At 44.5% G+C, this 21,417-nt stretch overlaps 1 protein-coding gene across 2 annotated transcripts in view; it reads left to right on the top strand.

Annotated features, from left to right (window-relative positions):
* Window positions 1-21,417, top strand: part of pax5 (paired box 5) — a 44,149-nt gene that overhangs the window by 10,642 nt on the left and 12,090 nt on the right. For both annotated transcript variants that reach the window (XM_078291456.1, XM_078291459.1), the window contains exons 2-6: window positions 5,239-5,404; window positions 8,474-8,671; window positions 9,517-9,581; window positions 12,125-12,250; window positions 18,192-18,292. In XM_078291456.1, the coding sequence (XP_078147582.1) occupies window positions 5,239-5,404; window positions 8,474-8,671; window positions 9,517-9,581; window positions 12,125-12,250; window positions 18,192-18,292 (656 nt within the window). The remainder of the gene's footprint in view (window positions 1-5,238; window positions 5,405-8,473; window positions 8,672-9,516; window positions 9,582-12,124; window positions 12,251-18,191; window positions 18,293-21,417) is intronic.

Below are 21,417 nucleotides of genomic sequence, written 5' to 3'. Positions count from 1 at the left end.
AATATTTCGCAGTGATGTATAAAAAAAAAATCTATAACCAGATAATTGTGATGATAATGAGCTGGATTTCATAATCACATATTGTAATGGTAATGGTGGCATGCTGAATATTAAGTAGGCAGGGCTATATAGCCTATCGAGGCGATCTTGGTGACTTGACTCAGAGAAAAGAAAAAAAAATCGGTCCAACACACATATTGTGCAAAAATAGACTAGTTTGTTAAACCGTGTTTTCTATTCAGCATGAAATAAAAACACAATAACATAATCCCACAAATCGAATCAAACGATATCCCGACCTGTCTGTTTAAAAATCCGAAAGAATGGAAATAGGAATTAGATTAAATAGTATATGGCTATTTTATATTTGAATTTCTAACAAACCAGGATCCGTCCACGTGTTTTAGAGCTAATCAGACTGCACTTTTTTTTTTTCCTCATCGGGAATCTCTGTGGGAAATAGACTTCTGTTGAATAGGACAACTATTGATGAAGCAAAAAATAAATCCAATCGTTGTTTAACAAGCTTCCCCGAGCCGTTTCCACCGACAAAATATCAATTATTTCACCCTCCATGAAAATAAAACTACTTCCAAAACGCCTGCCTGGCACATCTCACAGATCTATTCACTGTTTGCACAAGGAAATTTGCTTCATCTGTATTCTCGCGGGCAACTTTCCAAACGTTTTTTCAGCCAAAAGTAATTTCTAGTCTTTTTTTTAAAGAGAGAGAAGGAGAGAGAGAGAAAGAACCGATGGCGTTTGTTGCGATTTTTCTTTTGCCTTATTTTTGAGTCGTTAGGCCGTGACGAGGTAGATGAGAGATGAGAGAGAGAGAGAGAGAGAGAGAGAGAGAGAGACTGGGTGACAGAGAGAAAGAGAGAGGGAAAGAGAGAGACAGAGCGCCTAATGGACCTTATTTTCTGGATGGGGGAGCCCGAATATATTCTGCTTTATCTCTGTATTTTTTTTTTCCTCCCGGAAAGAAACAGTGAATCAATCAAACATTTAAGGAGGTGCTCGGTTCTGAAGTCAGCTCCCATAAAGGGTAAATAAATAAAATACAACAGGGACGCATAATGACCCCTGGTCCCCTGGCTGCCTCTGTCCTCCTCTGCTTCTTTCTGTCGCTCTCTACCCAAATGAGGATGAAAATGAAGCTGTTGCCAGCAGTTTGCACGTTTCCCTCTGGAGTATAGACTGACTTTAGTGCAGCTTTTACAGGACGATGGTGAAAATCAGGGGAACTAAGGTATGACAACAGCCTTGTATCTAGTATAATTTGCCACAAAACTTCCAAACCTACCTATATTGATTAAACTAATGGGGACAAGTGGAGCAATGGCCGATGACTGATAAGGTCTGTAATAAATTATTAGTCAGCCATCAAACTCACATAGTTTCAAGGGAACATTGGTCCTGAATTCTTGTCCATGATGTGATGTTTTTAGATATGGTTTCCAAATTAATTTCTGAGCATTTTTTGCTTGAACTTTTCACTCCATTCTAATGATAAAAACCTAAAAGATCCGATTTGGACTCACTTAGGCTAAGGGATGATGCCATACCTTGCTATATAAACCCATGGTTAAAATGTCATTGTATTGTGTACAAACGTGGCAGATAGCCTAAATCAAATGAAAAATAATATCACTTATTCTGAGAATTAGGCTTCAGTAGCCCGATAAACAAATGCCTTTACAGAATGTTTAAGTTTTCCCTACCTATCAGTATTTAGCCTCTATACGCTTGGAAATAAATTTCAAACACATAATCCCTATAGCCTACCCCAAGAATGGTGAGAGCCTGGACGTCTAATGCCAACAGTAAATACACAGATAAGTGAATAAATAGTTATCTGCAGGTTTTTGTAGGTCACAAGTCATTCCTCTCCATCGCTTTACAAAGCAAGGCGTATTTCTCGCCCTGGCCCAGATAGGAAGGGAGAAAGGAACCATTTCATTTACTCTTATCTGGGGGAGAGAGAGAGAGAGAGAGAGAGAGAGAGAGAGAGCGAGAGAGAGAGAGACTCTGCTCCACACATACCTATGGCGAGGAGGAGGACGACGCTTCTCTAAACGACCCTGCAACAAACTGTGCTTTTATTCACCAAAGCAAGCAGGAAAGGTTTCAGGAAATAATAATAAAGGAAGGGGGAAGGAATAATGCCTTCACACAACTCCCAAAGCATTCACAGACAGAGAGAGAGAGAGACAGGGAGGGAGGGAGAGAGAGAGAGAGAGAGAGAGAGAGAGAGAGAGAGAGAGAGAGAGAGAAAGAGAAAGAGAGAGTTGAGGAGTTGACTTTCCCCATGTAGGTCAGCAGGCTCTTTCTGAGAAATATCTGAAAATGTTTCTATGTGTGTGTGTGTGTGTGTGTGTGTGTGACATCACCATCATGATTTCCATTTCTGGTAAAGTCATAGGGACCAATCTGTGTGAATCAGTGGAATGCTCCTTTAACTGAACAGCCTTGATAATTAATGACTGTTTTTGTTGCTGTTGATAAATCTGATGCTTTTATGATATCTGCCAAATTCAGATTTTTCCGTTTCATGACTTTGACCATTAAGGCTTATATATAGCTCAAATGGGCACTGTATGGATGGATATAACTTTGTCTAGGCTATATGAAGAGGGATTGCTTTTCAAATTGTGCTGTTTGCAGCAGGCATCTGCATAATGAGTCTTTTCCTATCTAAAAAAAAAAAAGAGAGAGTGAGTAAGAGAGTGACCATCCACATCACCCGTTAGAAATAGCTCTGTTTGACTTCACAGAATGAGCCCCTCTAGACTTCACATTTCTGTAATATCCTCTGTGTGTATCTATTTATATTTGGGCTGGAGGAGACTCTGTATGTGTGTGTGTGTGTGTGTGTGTGTGTGTGTGTGTTAGTGTGTGTGTGTTTATTTTATGCGGATAGAGGAAAGAAGAGGACAGGGGAACAGGTTCAGGGGACAGCTTTGTGTTTTAGGGGGGATCCCTGCTGGGGTAATGTGTTTAAAATCTATTACCCCCACAGCTAGGATTAGTGTGTGTGTGTGTGTGTGTGTGTGTGTGTGTGCATGTGTGTGTGTGTGTGTGTGTGTGTGTGTGTGTGTGTGTGTGATTCCCCTAAAGACGTAATCACTATGGTAATACAAAAGCCAGTGGATTATGTGGTGGAGAAATATTCTGGTTGATTTACACTCTGCTTTTGGTGAGATATATATATATATATACTGTAGGAGAGAGGGAGAGATTCTTGCTGAAATGAAAGACATCTCTCTCTCTCTCTCTCTCTCTCTCTCTCTCTCTCTCTGTCACAGTCTCAACATACATACATACTGTATCTTGCTATTGCTCACTGTATTGCTACAAATCAATCTGCTTAATTCTCCATTTTGCTCTACTCTAACAACACTTTTCTACTCATTTCCCTACTCCTTTACTTTAGTCAGAAATGGAAGTTTGTCAAATGGACAAACCAAACCGGCAGCTATAATTTGCTCTCTCATGGCTCCAGTAGCAGAGGGACAGGAGGATGTAGACATTGTGTATGACAATCCCAAAGCTTTAAGACTTACAACGATGTTCAGCTTCAGCTTGACTACCAAGCTCTATTCTATTCTGTTCTATTCTATTCTATTCTATTCTATTCTATATACCACTCTTACATTAATTTCCTCTTATATTTCCATTTCCTCAGGGGGAATATTAGTGTGTCTTTAAGTAAGGGGCGAGGGCCTTGGTCAATAATTAATTGGAATCCCTACATTTACTTGGAGCGTTTGCTAAACCTGCCCGGGGTGCAAAATGGGCAAAGTTTGTACTTTGGAATAGACTAACTGATTCCATTATGTAAAGCAAGATCAATCAATTGCAGAAAAGAAATCAAATCTATTTCAGATAGTAATTTGGCTCCAGCTAGGGGCCAGCAGCTGTGGGATCCAAACCCAGAGAATCTGGCTCTGCCAAAGTTACTATACTGCTGATTAACCAAACTTCAAAAACAATTCATACACATATACAAAGGAATATCAATGCCAACATAAACGTGGTTTCTTGCACTCACTTTTAAAAACAATTTGTTTCAAATATTTTTAAAGATTATCCCAGGAAAGCTCTTCGTTTTAGGGTTGGCCAGTTCCTCAAGGGAGCTGATCTGCTTAGATTTTTGCCGAGCATGTTGTCATTTAACTTAAGAATACAGATTTACCAGCTGTTGGCTTATAGGAACAAATTCTTGATGACACAACCACAACATCATGAGTTGAAGCCTTAGAGAGCGATTCTCCCTCCTTCTGCCTTTTACTGGACAAGAGAAATGAGAGCGGGAGAGGCCAGGTGGGATTAGAGCAGAGCAGCTAGAGGCTTCACCCCGGACTGGAGTGTAACTTCTGGAAAGGGCAGACACTTATGAATGACTAGTGAGGCGTGCTACAGATACACCATGTTTATGTAACATGCAATAACGGTTAAGGTGTGCTTGAGCAAGGCATTTTACCTTCATCTGCTTCAGTGGAGCCGCTCAGCAGTCAACAGTTATGACTGCAGTCGAACTGAGCTGCTCTCACGTGTGAATGTGGATGTTTGTGTAACTCTACCTCCTCCTGCAACCACTCCCCTGAGAATACATATATTCTTAGTCAGTCTGCCTTTTTAAAAAATAAATACAACTATTTCAAAAAGAGGTGAGCTGGGGTTGTGAATTGATCACCCTGAACTTGATCATACCGGAATGAGGAAGCATGATTTAATGCAGCTCTTCCTCCGGTCCAATTTCATGCTTTTCCAAAAACTTGCAGTTGAATTAGATGAGTAGATCAGCTCCACAACAGACCTAATGCACAGAAGGACACTAGTGATGAAGTAAATCAAAATGTTTGTAGTCATTGATTTTTGTTGCTCACTGTGTACCTTTTATTTTGAGCACATGTAATTAAAGTTGCAAGCTTTTTACTTTTCTAAAACTCTCAACATTTCTACTCATTTTTCTTGGTTGATTTTTCAACCTGCATGTGAGTTACTCACCTCTGAATAAGTTTATGTTTTTTGTTTCATTTCATTGCCCCGCCAGTAACAGCAAAGCTCATTCCGCCCTTTCTAATTTCAACGCTTTATGCTACCTCATCTTGCTCAGTGGCTTGAACCAAGGCCAAACTAAATAATAGCTGTAATGTTGATTATTTTCTTCCACTTCTCCGTAATCTCTCTCTCATCCTTCACGTTCTCACACTGTGCGGCTCTCTCTTGCAGGACATGGCGGGGTGAACCAGCTCGGTGGCGTGTTTGTAAACGGCAGGCCGCTCCCAGATGTCGTGCGACAGCGAATCGTAGAGCTCGCCCACCAAGGGGTCCGGCCCTGCGATATCTCCCGCCAGCTACGAGTCAGCCACGGATGTGTCAGCAAGATACTGGGCAGGTAATGTGCACACACACACACACACACACACACACACAAGCACAAATAGTGACAATCCTGGACAGAATCACACCCTTTTCACACACGCAGCAGTGCATCAGCCGAGTGCGAGGTGGTGTGACTCCGTCGTGACTCAGAGACACTTGGCCAAGGTGTAGAAAAATGTCGGCATCCTGGTTTGACGGCATTATTTCCGACACCATCTTGCAGTGCAAAGTGTTCAAATGTCAGTTTTGCCAGGATGGACCAGGATGACCAAAAAATGTCAGTGCAGAACGCGGTTATCTTTATGCGTCCGGTTCATTTTTCCAGTATCGTCAATGGGAATAAACGAACAACGGCTGGTTCTGTGTCAGACCGAAGCTGCTGTAAGGTCACATATCTGCATCGACTCATTCACTGTCCATTCTGCCGTTCCTTCAATTCCCCCAGCATGTACAAACTGCACCATTCTCCGTACTGTCTGTCTCCCTTTCCCCTTGCCCCTTATTTCTCTGTCTCTCATTTCTCTCACTCCACTCTCCTCTCTCCCGTTTTGCCACTAATACTCATTTTTTTCTGCCTTTTTTCCCCTCTTTTCACCTTTCTCTTCCCTTTCTATATCCTGTATTTCTCTTCCACCCCTTCTCTATATTTCTGTGTCTCTCTATCCGCCCCCCTTTTCTCTCTCTCTCTCTCCCTTTTCAAAGCTAAATTCAAGAGTAAATCCCTGCTCGTTCCATCCCTCAGAGAAGAAAGGGGCACAAAAGGGAAAAGATTCATCACTTTTTAGAATTAGCATCAAAATGAAAGTGGTACCATATTTCTGCGCCCAAAAAAGACAGAGGGAGATGGAGAATGGGAGAAAGACAAGAACAAGGAACACAATCAAAAGGGGAAAAGGGTGCTGAAAAAGAGAGTGAGAGAAAGAAAAAAAAAGAATGAGAGAGAGACCATTTGTGGGGACGGAGGGGAAGGATTAGCTACAGCGACCCTCAGCTATATCAAAAAATGTGTTGCTCATTGTTCTCCCTCTCTCTCTCTCTCTCTCTCTCTCTCTCTCTCTCTCTCTCTCTCTCTCTCTCTCTCTCTCTCTCTCTCCCCTGTCCTGGCCGTTCAACTCACTGAAGCGTTACCGTGAGGGGGGAGGAGAGGGGATCGAGGGATGGAAGGAGGGAGGGAGGGTTGTTTTATCCTCTCCTCTCTGTCTCTCTGGTGCCAGCAGAACAAAAACACCAACTCTACCACCCTGTGTGTGTGCGTGCATGTGTGTGTAGGTGTGTGTGCGTCCATGCAGTGTGTGTGCGTATGTGTGTGTGTGTGTATTGGCTCAGCGATGTGCGGATATCAATAACCATGCTCGTTTATTCACCAATGATTCAGCTGTGAATAATTTAAATAGTTTTCCATTTGAAAATAGATTGTTTTTCCTTTAGCTGTGTTTATACTCCAGCTGTGAATAGTAGAACTGCACACACCCACGTATGCACAACATGCGCACACACACACACACACACACACACACACGCGCGCGCACACACAAAGAAAGACAAGGAAACACACATATGCAGGAACACACATCTTCACGGAAGGGATTACTCTACCGTACAGCGATGGAGAGAGAGAGAGAGAGAGAGAGAGGGAGAGAGAGACAGAGAAAGAGAGAGAGAGAGAGAGCAGCAGGTTTAAGACTGACTGACAGCTTGCATCCACACACAGCATCCCCCCTTTTCTGCAAGCTGTGTAGCGCATTTGCTGTCCTCCCACCCCCTGCCCCCATGCCCCTTCTGCATGCAAATACATTCATGAAATAGCCATGGTGGACACGAAACGCCTGAATCTGTGTGTGTGTGTGTGTGTGTGTGTGTGTGTGTGTGTGTGTGTGTGTCAGTGCCACCCTCTCTTTACCTCTGTAGCATGCCAAAATGTGAAATCATCAAAGAATGTAAGAATCATTGAAAGTATTAGTCAGATATTAGAAATATTGTTTGGCAGGTGTCATTTTAGCCATTTAGGCATTTAGCTGACGCTGTTTATTCACAGCAAATTCCGATGAGTGCAACATTACAACGAGGAAACATTTCTTTGTCCCGAGAATATTTCTGTGTAATATAAAAAACTGCCAGGTTAAGAAATAAGACCCGAGCAGAAAAGCCAGGCAGATTTTTCTACAAGACAGGAGGATCATTTTTTGCAAGATCAGGTGCACGTGGAGGAGGAGGAGGGCAGGGGACAGGGGCGACGTGAAGTGTTTCTTGAAGAGATGAGTTCTGAATTCACGTCAGAAGACAGGGAGTGACTCTCTAGTCCTGACTGGAGCGGGAAGGTCATTGCTCCGTTGGGGAGCCAGGAGGCAAAAAACGAGTCGAGGCTGGGTGGAACAGTGTCCGAATCTCCACCAGGAAGGCTGAGCTAAACGGCCAGAAAAACTACAGCGAGGTGTTTTGTTTTTTAATACCGTTTCTTTGGAGGCCAGAGTCTTACTACTGAGTTCAGCAGCGAGGCAGAACTCAACATCATGAAGTCAGAGCTTTGCTGTCGCCGGTTGTGAAATAGTAGTGTCAGCCATGTTGTGATTACAGCAGCTGCGTATGTTTTAGTTTTGAGAGGCAAAGCTGGTAGAATCAAGTCCAATGCAAAACTCAGGTGTCCGTTATTAACAACCATCTAACCCTAACTTGCTGGGATTGTTGGTTAGGTGGCATTTGATCCTCTCACAATAAGAGTACAGATGTAGGATCACTGGTCAGGTCACATGACCAGGAACATATAGACTTCAGCCTGATCAAACTGATCAACATCAACATTCTAACATACTGCTGTCGCATGAAAACCCCATTTTTATTTGTGATGTTTTGAATTTCACGATAACATGGTCCGAGATGCGTTGAGTAAATTCCAACTCATTTGAAACACCTTGTGGGATTTGCAAAAATGCACGAATGTCAGCTGGAAACATGAAGCTTACATTTGGGAGATTTAACCCAACAACAGCATTCATGTAACACTCCTGCTTCTCAGAATGCAACCCCCCCTCTGTGCCGCTCCTTGCGACCAACGAGTGTGTCTCCCTGGTGGTGTGATTGGCAGGTACTACGAGACGGGCAGTATCCGCCCCGGGGTGATCGGGGGATCCAAACCAAAGGTTGCTACACCCAAAGTGGTCGACAAGATCGCCGATTACAAACGCCAAAACCCCACCATGTTTGCCTGGGAGATCCGGGACAGGCTCCTGGCCGAGAGAGTGTGTGACAACGACAGCGTCCCCAGCGTCAGCTCCATCAACAGGTACCACAGTCTGTGTAATGTGTGTGTGTGTGTGTGTGCGTGTGTGTGTGCATGTCTGCGTGAATACTACAGAGTCCTCAGTATCACTTTATAGCAACAGGTACCGAGTGTAGGTAGAGCAATAGAATATTGTGTGTTTTATATGTGTGTGTGTGTGTGTGTGTGTGTGTGTGTGTGTGTGCTGGTGAGGAAAAGAGAATAGCAAAGAGGCCCCAGTCTCCATATGTATGAAGTGGCTGCAGCTCAGTGGTTCAACACGATGGTACAATGACAACCCCTTTCCCCTGAGCATAGAGGCAGAGAGAGGGAGGGATAGTGAAATTGAGAGAGAGATAGAGAGAAAGAGGGATCAAGAGAGGCAGACAGAAAGAGAGCGAGAGGGAAGTAAGGTGGGCGGCAGTAAAGAGAGAAATATATACGTAAGGAAAGGAAAGGACAGGAAAGGTAAGGAAAGGAAAGGAAAGGTAAGGAAAGGAAAGGAAAGGAAAGGAAAGGAAAGGAAAAGAAAAGAAAGGAAGGAGAGGAGGAAGAAAAGGCTTGCATGAGCAGCCAAGCAGGAAGTGTGAGGCCCCTCTGCCATGTCAGCCTGCCTCAGCCACTTCACACACACACACACACACACACACACGCACACACACGCACGCACGCACGCACGCACACACACACATGTACACACAGTTTTGCTCCCACGATGGTCATGTTCTCTCTGTCACTCTTATTCAGAATCCCCACCCCCTTAACACGCATACTCTCTCTCTCTCTCTCTCTCTCTCACACACACACACACACACACACACACGCACAACCACATCACACGCACTAATATCTCTTCTCTCCTCCTGCAGGATCATTCGGACTAAGGTTCAGCAGCCTCCTGGCCAAACGGGCTCAGTGTCAGCTCACAACTTAGGTAGGCCGCTGCTTTAAAGCCTGCTTCCAACTGTCAAAGTCATTTTTACAGCAGAACCATGTTGGACTGAATCTCTCAGGAGTGGAGCTACGGCGAAACGTATTGAAATTCTGGACCTTAACTTACAGCGAAACCTGCGTGGACACACACTCGAAATGCTCTGTGCCATGTCGTCCAATGAAAGTCGTTTCGAAATTCACAATTCACAGCAAATTCAATAAGTGCATCGCCCTCAACATTCAAAATCTGGAAATAACAAAGTTCTTTTATCCAGTCTCAACAAATTATTGAGAATGGAGGCTCTATCATTAAAATGCTGATTTGAATTTACATTTTGAACTGGAGTGAATTGAGAGTGAATGGACCCCAACCCTGGCTCAGAGCAACAAGGTTCTGCTGTTTATTTGTAGTTTATAGTTTCAGACCGAGGCAATATATCTATTACAAGCATAACTGCAACATTATCTCCTTTTATTCAATAAATAACTCGGAATACAAATAAATATGAAAGCCTCTCTCTCTCTCTCTCGCCCTGCAGTGGATTGTGTTTCGGTCTCTCTCAGATCTTCATAATCACACTTCGTTTCTTACTCTAAATTAATTTCACACACACCGCTCCCTGACGCCTTTATACACACATAAAGCACACATGCACACGCACTCACACACACACATGCACACACATACATGCACCCACACATAGATGCACTCACTCACTCACACACAGACACACACACACACACACACATACACTTACAGATTACACAGATAAATGGGTCCCACTCCCAGGCGGAAAATTGAACATTTGGATTTGGAGAATAAAAGCGTTGCGTTCTGATAAAAAAAAAAAAAAGAAAACGAGTGAAAAGAAAGAGAAAGGAAAATCAGATAATTGAAGTGCTAAATCAAGTGATGGGAAAAAAGGAGGGATATGCATTCATTATGCTCTCCATGTCGTTAGCGAAGGAGTAACGGCTGGGAGGGACCTTGATCCTCTGGTTTGTCGTTTCTCTTTTTTTTTTTCTTCTCTTTTTCTTTCTTGTCTTTCTGTGTTTGGGGGGTCTGCTGGGAGAGAGGATTAGGATGTCTCCACACCTTTCTGTCCCTCCTGGGATACCGTACTGTCACTCAGCCCCACGTCCGCTGACAGGGGCACAGATAAGGGACCAGGGAGTGAGTGTGTGTATGCTTCTGCGTGTGAGAGCGCGTGTGTGTGTGTGTCGGTTGGTTGCAGAATGTGTGTGTGTCAGTGAAGCGGTGACAAGTACGTAGCTTTGTCGCCCAGCGAGGAACTTGTCTCCTCCAGGGGGAAGATTAGAGAGAGAGACATGGAGGAAGAAAACACAGACAGAGTCCTGTCCTTTGTGTCTCTGCTGGAGTTTCAATTTAGACTGTAGCCAAGTCAAGTTTCACAGGATTAAATTGCATCTGTATGGAATCTGGGGAGTGGAATTATGTGCAGGGTTTATACTATATGGTGTTTACTCCTAGATTTTTGTGATTTTTTGGTTTATTTGTATGCTTTTGGTTGTGGAAATACCACAAATATCAGAATCAGGAGGTGGATCGTTGCTCTCCAAAATATAGACAAAGAAGGACAAATCTGAGTTGGTGGAAACTGGCTTGCTATTTAAATCGGCATAACTAGTATTGAGCACACACGCAATCTCTCAGAGTTTTTTTTTTCATCTGTTGATCAGTCTGCATTGCATTTTGTATGCGCCCCACATTACAGATGCAATACCATTCACTTTGTGTGCGTGAACGCTGCAGGTTAAAATCCTATGAGATTCTCATACAAGACCCGTTGATATTATATGATATGCAGCAACTTAGCTGAGATGTTTGTTTCATGCTATAAAGGCTCTCTAAATCACCTTACTTCTGGCATATGTCATCCACAGTGATTTTATGTTTTTATGTAACATCTGATAATTTAATTGTTCGTAAAAGATGCTGCGTGTAGGATTTTTTAATACCACATAATAAGAGCACAATACTGTGTACTGTGTATCTCTCCTTTTTTTTACTGGTTTAGAAATGTCACTTAAAAGTCGGCCAAAAAGGACTTCAAAGATTTCACAGAAAATCCAACATGAAACCTCGAAAATCCTCCTAAATGAAAGCCGACGCAGTTTATTGGGGCTACTATACTATTTGTGACAGCAATAGTCTGGTTTCATTTTGGGAATTATAGCGCACTATCACAATTGATTAAGTGAGCAGACTACTCTTTTAAGTATTTTACTTTTTATTGAGATAAAAGGAATAATAAGTGGGGTATATATTGGCATCAGAGGCGGTTCAGGTGGGACTCAGTCTTCAGCGACCACAGGCTCATCTGGTTCCAGATGCGGCTCCATCTCTGAGCAGTGGTCAGACTTTCAGAGTGATCTCTAAATTCTGTAATGGGTTTTGAATTTTTCAAGGGACCATGAGATAATGAAACCTACCATGTAAAAAATATATATGTGTACTTTATCTTGTCTGTCCCTTGTCCTCCTTCAAACTGACCTGTTTGTCCTTCATGTGTCTCTATGTAGCGACGTCCGTGGCCGCCACACAGGTCTCAGCGGTGACCAGCGACTCAGCCGGCTCCTCCTACTCCATCAGTGGCATTCTGGGTATCAGCTCAGCTGCTGATGCAGGCAAGAGGAAGAGGGACGAAGGTGAGCAAAAATGTGTGTGTAGGTCTGAGTGTCTTTGTATGTCTGTGTGTTTGCAAATGATTGTATCACCAAAAGAGTTTTGGTGAGAATGGCATGTACTCAGATATGCTGGAATACTGACATATATTACACATGCACAGACACACACACACACACACACACACACACACATTATATGATGATGGACGGTCTCCAGACCCCCTCCTTTCCCTTCCAGCATGGAGAGCACAGATGGAAAGAGCGAAGCACATCAGGATCAATGACAGATGTGTGTGTGTGTGTGTGTGTGTGTGTGTGTGTGTGTATAATAGAGGAGTTGTGAGAGCTCTAAACCAAACATCTTCATTCAGATAACCTCTATGTTTACTAACACTGTTTCACTGGAGAGCTACCTTAGAAGTTAGTTTATGCATGCACTATTGATCACATGCCTTGTCATATTGGATCAATGTTGTATGCATGTTGCATAAAGGCGTGAGCTTGTGTGCACATGAGGGTGTTCACATATGTACTGTATGTGTGTGTGCATGTGTATACGTGTATGTGCATATGTATTTGTGCACGTGTAGGGATGTGTGTGTGTGTGTGTGTGTGTGTGTATGGTGTGGTAGTGTCAGTGGCATTAAAAAGCCATCACAAAGACAGTCTCCTACGGTAAATGAGACAGGACCAGATGTCGGAGCGAAGGGGGGGTGACAGAACGCCACTGGGGGCTCTCTCTCTCTCTCTCTCTCTCTCTCTCACACACACACACACACACATACAGTTATGGGGTCCTATTCCCACTGCCTCTGCGTTTCCAAAACATTCCAGCAGATTCCAGGGTGAACCCCCGGTGTGCTCTGAACGTTCTGATGCGCTGCGCTCGGATACGGACCACCTCCCCACCAACAGAGCACGAAGACTTTAGACCCAGCTCAGACACACACACACACACACACACACACACACACAAACTGTACAGATGAAGAATTACCATGCGTGTCCTCCTCCTAGAGAGCTCAGCTCTCTCTACACTGGAGTAGTCAGATACTTTGTGTAAAAGAATCAAATTGCACAAATGTCTGGTTAAAGCTGACCTCACTTTGTGAACAACTTTTAACTGAAACATACAGATGTGATCACTGCAAACAATTTATATTGCCATCATTACTGATCATCATCAGTTGGCAAATAATCTGCTGTCTTTGACTGACACACTCTTGAATCAGAGCACTTCTCAGAATATCATGCAGAATAGAGCAAAGCGACCGTCATAGGTTTGCTTTCATGGTCTATGTTGTATTTCTTTGGCAAGAATAAACAAATGAATCATGGATAATTTCATTCCTGTACACCAAACTATTATGTGTGCTTTAATGGTATTTCTGCGGCAAAGACTCTGCGGTGGGATCTGTAGTTGAAGTCTGTAATTCTGTAATCTAATTAACAGCGTTATTATTTCACTTTGTTCTCCAAGTACACTACATGTTGCTACATGTGTGTTCTGTCTGTCGGTTTTTAATGCGACAGGGCCTCGTGTTAGTGTCTTAAGTCGAATTTAAAACACTGTATCACTTCACTTGTTTCACTGAAGCATCCACAATGCTTTCGAGCGTTGCGTCGCTCCACATCACCCGGCTGCATGTGTGTTTTATCTGCAGTATTTCTGTGGCAGAGGTCTGCGCGGTTGGCTCTGTGGTCTAATTAACAGCATTGCTAATCACAGCTTCCATTAGAGCAGCCCCCGCTGGATAATGACACACACACACAGCAAGGGGCGACAGGGGGAACAGCATGCACTGACATGGACGGACACGCACGCACATACACACACACATACACACACACACACACAGACATACACACACACACATACACACTCATGCAAGCTTACATACACTCACACACACATTCGCATTCATACATACACAAACAGGCGCAAACAGACTTAAACACACTCACACACACACAGAAACACGCAGACACACACATATGCAAATATAAGGGGAGGAATCACACGGCCTTCTCTTACAGTAATACACTCAGAGGCTATCATGTCTATCTCTGTGCGTGAGTGACTGTTATATACAATCAGACTGCTACAGTGAACCGCAGTGTCAGGCTTTGCTCAAACTTCTGCCTTCTATGGGCAAAACAAAGCATTTACCAGTCTGCTAAGGAAGAGTAGACCCTTCCTCAGCCATACAGGGGAACAGTGCCGTATCTCTTTTTACCAGTTTAACATTTGATAGATCCTCCATGAGGGGAAAACGCATTCAAACAGGAGTGGAAAAAGGGGCTCGCTCCTGCTTAGCGGGTAGAGAAGCCGTCTTTCAACCAGAGGACCGAGGTTCAAGCATCAAGCATCTGCCCTACTGAAGTGCCTTTGAGCAAGTCACTGAATCCCTATTGACCCTGACCTCTGACCTCAATAAAGATCAATAAAGTCTCACTTTAGCACTGAAATGCTCAGCTACACTAGATTTTAAACGGGGACACTCTGCTACACCAGACACCATCATGTCTACTGTGTGTGTGTGTGTTTCCCGTAAGACCTTGACCATGTGCGGTTGTAGGCAAGCCTGTATATCTGCTGTACCTTATAAGCATAGAAACGGCAGCTGTGCAAGGGATGGGAACACTGGAGGGCGGGATTGGTAGTGTGTGTGTGTGTGTGTGTGTGTGTGTGTGTGTGTGTGTGTGTGCGTGCGTGTGCGTGTTAGCAGGAGGAGTGTGTGGGGGTAAAGCCCTGTGGTGACCTGTGGCCCCAGCCAAAGCAAGGGGAAGTGGGGGGTGACCGGAGGCAGAATGTGAATGAATGGGAGTGAATGGAAGAACTTGACTTGTGGGGCCAAAAGGGGACTATTGTGTCTCAACCTATTCTCCTATACACAGAGGGTGTGTGTGTATGTGTGTGTGTGTATGTGTGTGTGTGTGTGTGTGCATGAGAGAAGGGTGTGGGAGGTAGGACGGGTGGGCCTGTTTGATAGGGAAGGGAATGTCTTTTTTTTTACTTGAACCTTGTGTGTGAAGAGTATTCTCCGTATTTTTTGAAGGAAACTGTATCGATCTATCTGTAACAAGATACATTGGTTGGTCAGAAGTCTCTTGAAGAAGCATGAAGAAGAAATAGTGTCAGTGGCATTTACCCAGAATGCCAAGTTGACCTCTCACCCCCTTGTGCATCCACTGTGACATGCAGCGGCTTACCAGATAAAAGAGGCTGAGAGTAAGCAAGAGACGGAGAGGAGGAGAGGGGAGGAGGGAGGAGGGAGGAGTGGAGGGAGGGAGGGAGCTCCATCCTGAGTTCCTCTCTCTGCCCCCCCCCAACCACCGCCCCACCCTCTAAAACTTTGATCTCTGGAGTTTAGAGGGGCACACACACACACACACACACACACACACACACTCACAGGCTGGGTCTGTGAGGTCAGACTTACGACCCTTGTCCTATCAGTATGGTAATCTATGTCAAGTGCAAAAAGATGCACCCCAGTGATGTCCTACCCCCCATAGACATACACACACACACACACACACACACACACACACACCAAATGTGCATTTACACACACAAACAGATGGCAAACAACCCCTCTAACTCTCGAGGTATTTCGATTCAATAATTCCACTCTACTTCCATTCTACTGTTTCTAGGGTGATGAAAAATGGCCAAGGTAGGCCAAGCGAGAGGGTGAGAGTGATGGAGGGAGGGAGGGAGAGAGAGAGAGAGAGAGAGAGAGAGAGAGAGAGAGAAGGAGGAAGAGAGAGGAAAAAGGCAGAAAGGAGAGAACAATAAGGGCTCATTGTTTGTTTTGTTCTGCTCTGAAAAAGAGGGAAGAGAAGAGCTTCCCTTCCGAGACTGACTCACAGAGATAGAAGCAGCTGTGTGTGTGTGAGTGTGTGTGTGTGTGTGTGTGTGTGTGTGTGTGTGCCCGACAGTGAATAGGATTTAACCCGTCACGGCAATGAGTTTCTTTACCCATCCATGGACACAATAAGACCAGCCGGATATCAAGCTACCCACCCACCCACACCCGCACCCACCCACCCACACCCACACACACACACACACACACACACACACACACACATGAATGGATGATATTGATTATCATAAGTAAAAGCTTTGTTCTTGATGCTCAAGTACAGCACAGGTACTCTCTCCCACTCTGTCTCTCTCATTCTCTGTCTTTCTCTGTTCCTTTGTGGGTGTTCTGTCGTGACGGGCATGGGTCAGTCTTTCAGGGTGTATACGTGTGTGTGTGTGTGTGTGTGTGTGTATGTGTGTGTGTGTGTGTGTATGTGTGTGTGTGTGTGTGTGACAGAGAGAAAGCAATAAGCTGGCTGAAATGGTGCCATCAGAGCTACATGATTGATCAATTGAATTCCATCATGGGGACTGGCCGGTGGGATTAAATGGGTCGCCGTGGGTTACCAAGCTAAAGCATCATACTGGCTTTATCTCCCCCCTGATTGGTCTGTCACCAGAGACCTGGACCATACAGTCACACTGCTCTCAGCATCTCTGTGTGTGTGTGTGTGCATCTGTGACTGTAAGAGAGAAAGAGAGATTATGATCAAGGAGTGTGTTTGTGAGAGAGTGAGAGAAAGGGTTTTTGTGTACCGAAAAGATAGAGCGAGGTTCTGTGAGTTAAGCAGCGCTGTGTGAGTTTTTTTTTCGAGCAGGTGGATACTAGAAATTGAGGATTGTCTGCAGTCTTTCACCTGAACTGAAAGACACTGTTTGTGCCAGTGTGCCAGGCCAGGTAGATGTAAAACTAAAGGCTTACCATTTTTGAAAGTTTGTTTTCAAATTTTATTTTTCATACTCAAGTCACCTATGAGAGATTGCCACTCATAAACTGGGAAAATGCAGTTTGCTACCTGTTTATTATGTTTATTATAATTAATTATTACTGCAGGTGTGGAGTGGTGGTTTAATATAATGGCCATTATAAAACTATAGTACTGAATTGAGTGTGTCAAAAAGAAAGAAGGCATTGTTTTTGTTTTATAAATACGCTATCAAAGTCAGACTGATTACTCTTTCTTTCTTTCTTTTTCTTTTTCTTGCTTTCTTGCTACATCACTCTCTTTTTTTTCTTGAGGGCCATAGCCTGGCGCAAATGGATCTGTATTCTCAGTCCAAATGGAAAAAAATATATATATTTGAAGCCCCTTCCCCCTCTCCACCTGTCTGTCATATCACTCCCCCTGCTGCTGGACACACACACACACACACACACCAAACACACAGTGACCCCCAGGACTAAAATAGGCTCTCAGGAGCGGTTTGGAGCGATGAATTGGCTCTATAGCGGGGATTTTCACCCTCATCCCCTTTTTCTCTTTATCTTTTTCTCTCGTTCTCTCTTTTCTAATCATTTGTGGGCCGCGACTCTTCAGAGTTCTTATAATTGTCTCGTTCAGTCCCTCAGCCTTGCAATAACTGCAGGATACGAGAGCTCACAGTCTAATACTGATACCAAAGCAATATATATTTGTGTGTGTCTGTGTGTGTATGTGTGATATGACAAGAGAGACAGAGTGTGTGTGTGAGAGGCAAGAGTTTTTGAGAGAGTAAGAGGGAGAAAGAGAGTGTGCTTGGTAATGGATTGCATTTGTATAGCATTTTCCCCGAGTCTCCACCATCTAAGGAGTCACTCAGTCCCATATCAGCCCACTGGGGTTCATTTTATTCCATACTTTGCTCTCACTGCGTTCTCCACATCGTGATTTACTTTATCAAACCTCTTCGTCATTCCTCCCATCACTCCTCTCTTGTTGTCTGTCTGACCGCCTCTCCCTCTGTCATACAAACCAGATTCACAAACACTGTCCTCCTTGCCTCGCTTAAAAACCTCTTGTGTCTCCTTTCACTTCTTCTCTCGTTGCATATGCTCTTCACATTCCTCCCTCTAACATTCTCCTCTCTCTCTCTGTCCCCACCGCGCAGGGCTGCAGGAATCGCCGCTGGCCAACGGGCACGGCCACGGTGGGCGGGACTTCCTCAGGAAGCAGATGAGAGGGGAGCTGTTCTCGCCGCAGCAGATCGAGGTATTGGACCGCCTGTTTGACAGACAGCCCTCCTGTCCAATCCAATCCAGCTCTGACCTCTATGTGAGCCCAGACTCTGGCAAGGTAAGGGCGTGGCACCGCGCAGGCTGTGGGCTGAGGCTGAGTTTGGGCGCAGGTCAAGGGTCAACAAGGCTGTAGGGGGTTCCATTCAGTGGGATGGCTAATGTAGGGGAATGAGGAGCGAGAATGACAAGATGCTAAATACATACTTCCAACAGTTCCAACAGTTGAAAATTTACAGTCTGAGAGATTCTAGTTTGTGAACAGATCCAGGATCATTTTACCATAGCTCAGTTTCCAGGACTAGATATTATAGAGGCCATTTCTAAATTTACTATGGATCGTTCCTGCTTGCTACAGCCCTGGATTGCAGAGTCCATGGGATGCAGCTCAGTCAGCTGATACTCCTGCTATTCTTCGATAGATATAAACAGGTTTGCTTGTTTGATCTACTGTTACATTGCTTTCACCTGTATTTATTTACAAGTAAATCTTATGCTGTCAAGGGTATGGGAAAAGGAAGCATCATTATTGAGACTATTGATATGCACCCATAGATACGCAGCAGAGCTTGGCAAACTGTCCACCATATTTGCAACTAAACTTTAGTATTCAGCGCAGATATGGTGCCTAATCAAACTCTTTGATTGCAAGTTTGCTTGTCTCTGCTTTTAGCTAAAAGCCTGTCCTGCCTGCTATGCCTTGCCATGCCATGCCATGCCAATGATGAGAAAACAGAAAAAAAAAAAGTCAGATTTTTTGTCAAGTTCACAGTGAAATTTCAATATAATCGTTAAGAATAAGAGCATTTAATTCTATTTCCAAAATGTTACATAAGAATCTATTCACCTTTGATGTTGATTGTGCTTCACTTTGTGAACTGTGTGACTAGAAAAGGTCAGCGTCCTCTGCTGGCCTGTTTCCGCTGTGTTTCCGTGGGCTGAAAGACAGTCTGGCTGTAATAGAGACCCAGTCAGGCCTGGCCTATTGACGTTCCTATAATCTAGACACACTGCAGGGGTTAATGAGCATATTGACCTGGCTCTCATTATGACCTCACTTCCTGCTGCTCGGGGACAGCGATGGAGCTGCCTGCATGCTGATGCATCTTGGGAATGTTGTGTGTGTGAAACAGAGAGCGAGAAAGGGTGTGTCTGTTTGTGTGTGTGTGTGTGTGTGTGTGTGTGTGTGTGTGTGTGTTCATGATGAATCTAAATTGACCTCAAGCCCTTTCCCAGCAAGAACTTTATGTAAATCTGAGTGGAATGGACAGGTGTAAGTAATACACCAAATAACAGGGCAGCATTTATATTCTCTCTACCTTTTCTCAAATGTCTTTTAATCTTCGCCCCATCCAGTCTAATCCCTTTGACAATATTAAGGAAATAGTTTGAATATATATATATATATATATATATATCAAAATGACACATTTGTTTCCGTAACCTTTAAAGATATCCCCGCTTCAGTTTTCTTTATTCAGTCGATGTCAAGGGCAAGAGGACAAACATATATTGGTAGAGTCGAAGTGAATCGAACCACAACCTAAGACCTGCAGGGCAGTTTGCCTTTTTTACCCCATTCACTTCCCTCTGACCGACATGGGGAGTGGAGTGGCACAGGGCGAGAGGTCGACAGGGATTGGCTATAGTCGCTCTATAGACTACGACTCAAGACTATAATACCCATGATTCATAGGTCAGTGTCCTCTCTGAGCCCGGTCAAGCCGCAGGGGTCGAGGTCGGGGATGGGGGCATTAACCTCCGGGTCGCCCTGGGGTCAAACTGGCTTTAGGAAATGCATTGTGATTACAAAGAGGTGCAAGCATGCGCATACACACAGGCGCGCGCACACACACACACACACACACACAGATCCACATCACTATCTGTCCCTCTACCTCCACTCCCTTCTCTCATCCTCTCTACCCTGCCTCCCCCCTTTCCCAGCCTGCATTTCCCAGAGGGAATGATTGACAGTTATACCCTTAACACTGACACACTGACAGCCCCAGCTCAGCCTCTTTGGTATGTGGGCTGAGGTGTGTGTGTGTGTGTGTGTGTGTGTGGGTGGGTGGGTGGATCGGTGGATCAGTGGGTGGGAGGTGGTGCTGGGGTTACGGTCAAGGAGGGTCATGTTGTGTTGTGACTGACGTGTCTAAAAGATGCCTGATAGACTTGGCCCTGCTGTTGATGTTGCTGCTGTTGCAGTGTGTGGGGTTGTGTGTGTGTTTAAGTGTGTATGTGTGTGTGTGTGTGTGTGTGTGAGAGAGAGAGAGTGAGAGAGAGAGAGAGAGAGAGAGAGAGAGAGAGAGAGAGCAGACAAGCAAGAGAGAAACAGAGGGGCAAAGAAGTGCTATGAGAGGCTCAATTTCAGATGGCAACAATGTATTATAACTGTATACTAATATACTGTCATTTCAGTGGTTATTTCAAGCTCCTCATTATCTTCTGGCTTCTTGCATTGAAACATGAGCCTTGTTCATTATTACTTCTTTCTTCTTCCCACATGAAGAGATAAAAAATAAAATTGCTCACGTTCCCCACAAGTAAATCTTATTTTTCCTGTCACCGGTAGTTACTCTTCTATCCCCTTCGTCTCAAGCCCTTTCCTCATCTTTCCTCCCTAACATGCCATCCTTTTATCTCATCTCTCTCTCCTTGTCTTGTTCCCCCTCTCCCTGTAGTCTATTAGGCCTCAGTATTAATTTGTGCGTGCGTGTGTGAATGTGTGTGTGTGTATGTGTGTGTGTGTGTGTGTCTGCATGTGTGCCTGTCAGAGAGAGTTCATTTGAATTTCCCTTCAATCACTTCCTATTACCCAGGTGATAAATCAGCAGGGCCGACTGCGCCCCCACCCACCCACCCACCCATGCTGCCCCAGGTCCAAATGCCCACCCTGGTACCAACCAGGCTACGCTAGGGAGGGAGGAACAGAGAGAGAGAGAGAGAGAGAGGGAGGGAAGAAGAGACTGCCATCCCTCCTCTTCTCTCTCCTCATCCATCCCTCCATCTTAAAAGCTTAGGAAGTGGCAGAGAGGTCAGAGGTGAACTCTTCTGAAGGAGGGAGGTGGTTAAACTGGTGGCAATCACACACATGTCCTG

This window comes from Centroberyx gerrardi, chromosome 3, assembly GCF_048128805.1.
Source record: "Centroberyx gerrardi isolate f3 chromosome 3, fCenGer3.hap1.cur.20231027, whole genome shotgun sequence".
Classification (NCBI taxonomy): domain Eukaryota; kingdom Metazoa; phylum Chordata; class Actinopteri; order Beryciformes; family Berycidae; genus Centroberyx; species Centroberyx gerrardi.
The sequence above is the reverse complement of the archived record's forward strand: the minus strand, read 5'-3'. Positions and strand labels throughout refer to the sequence as shown.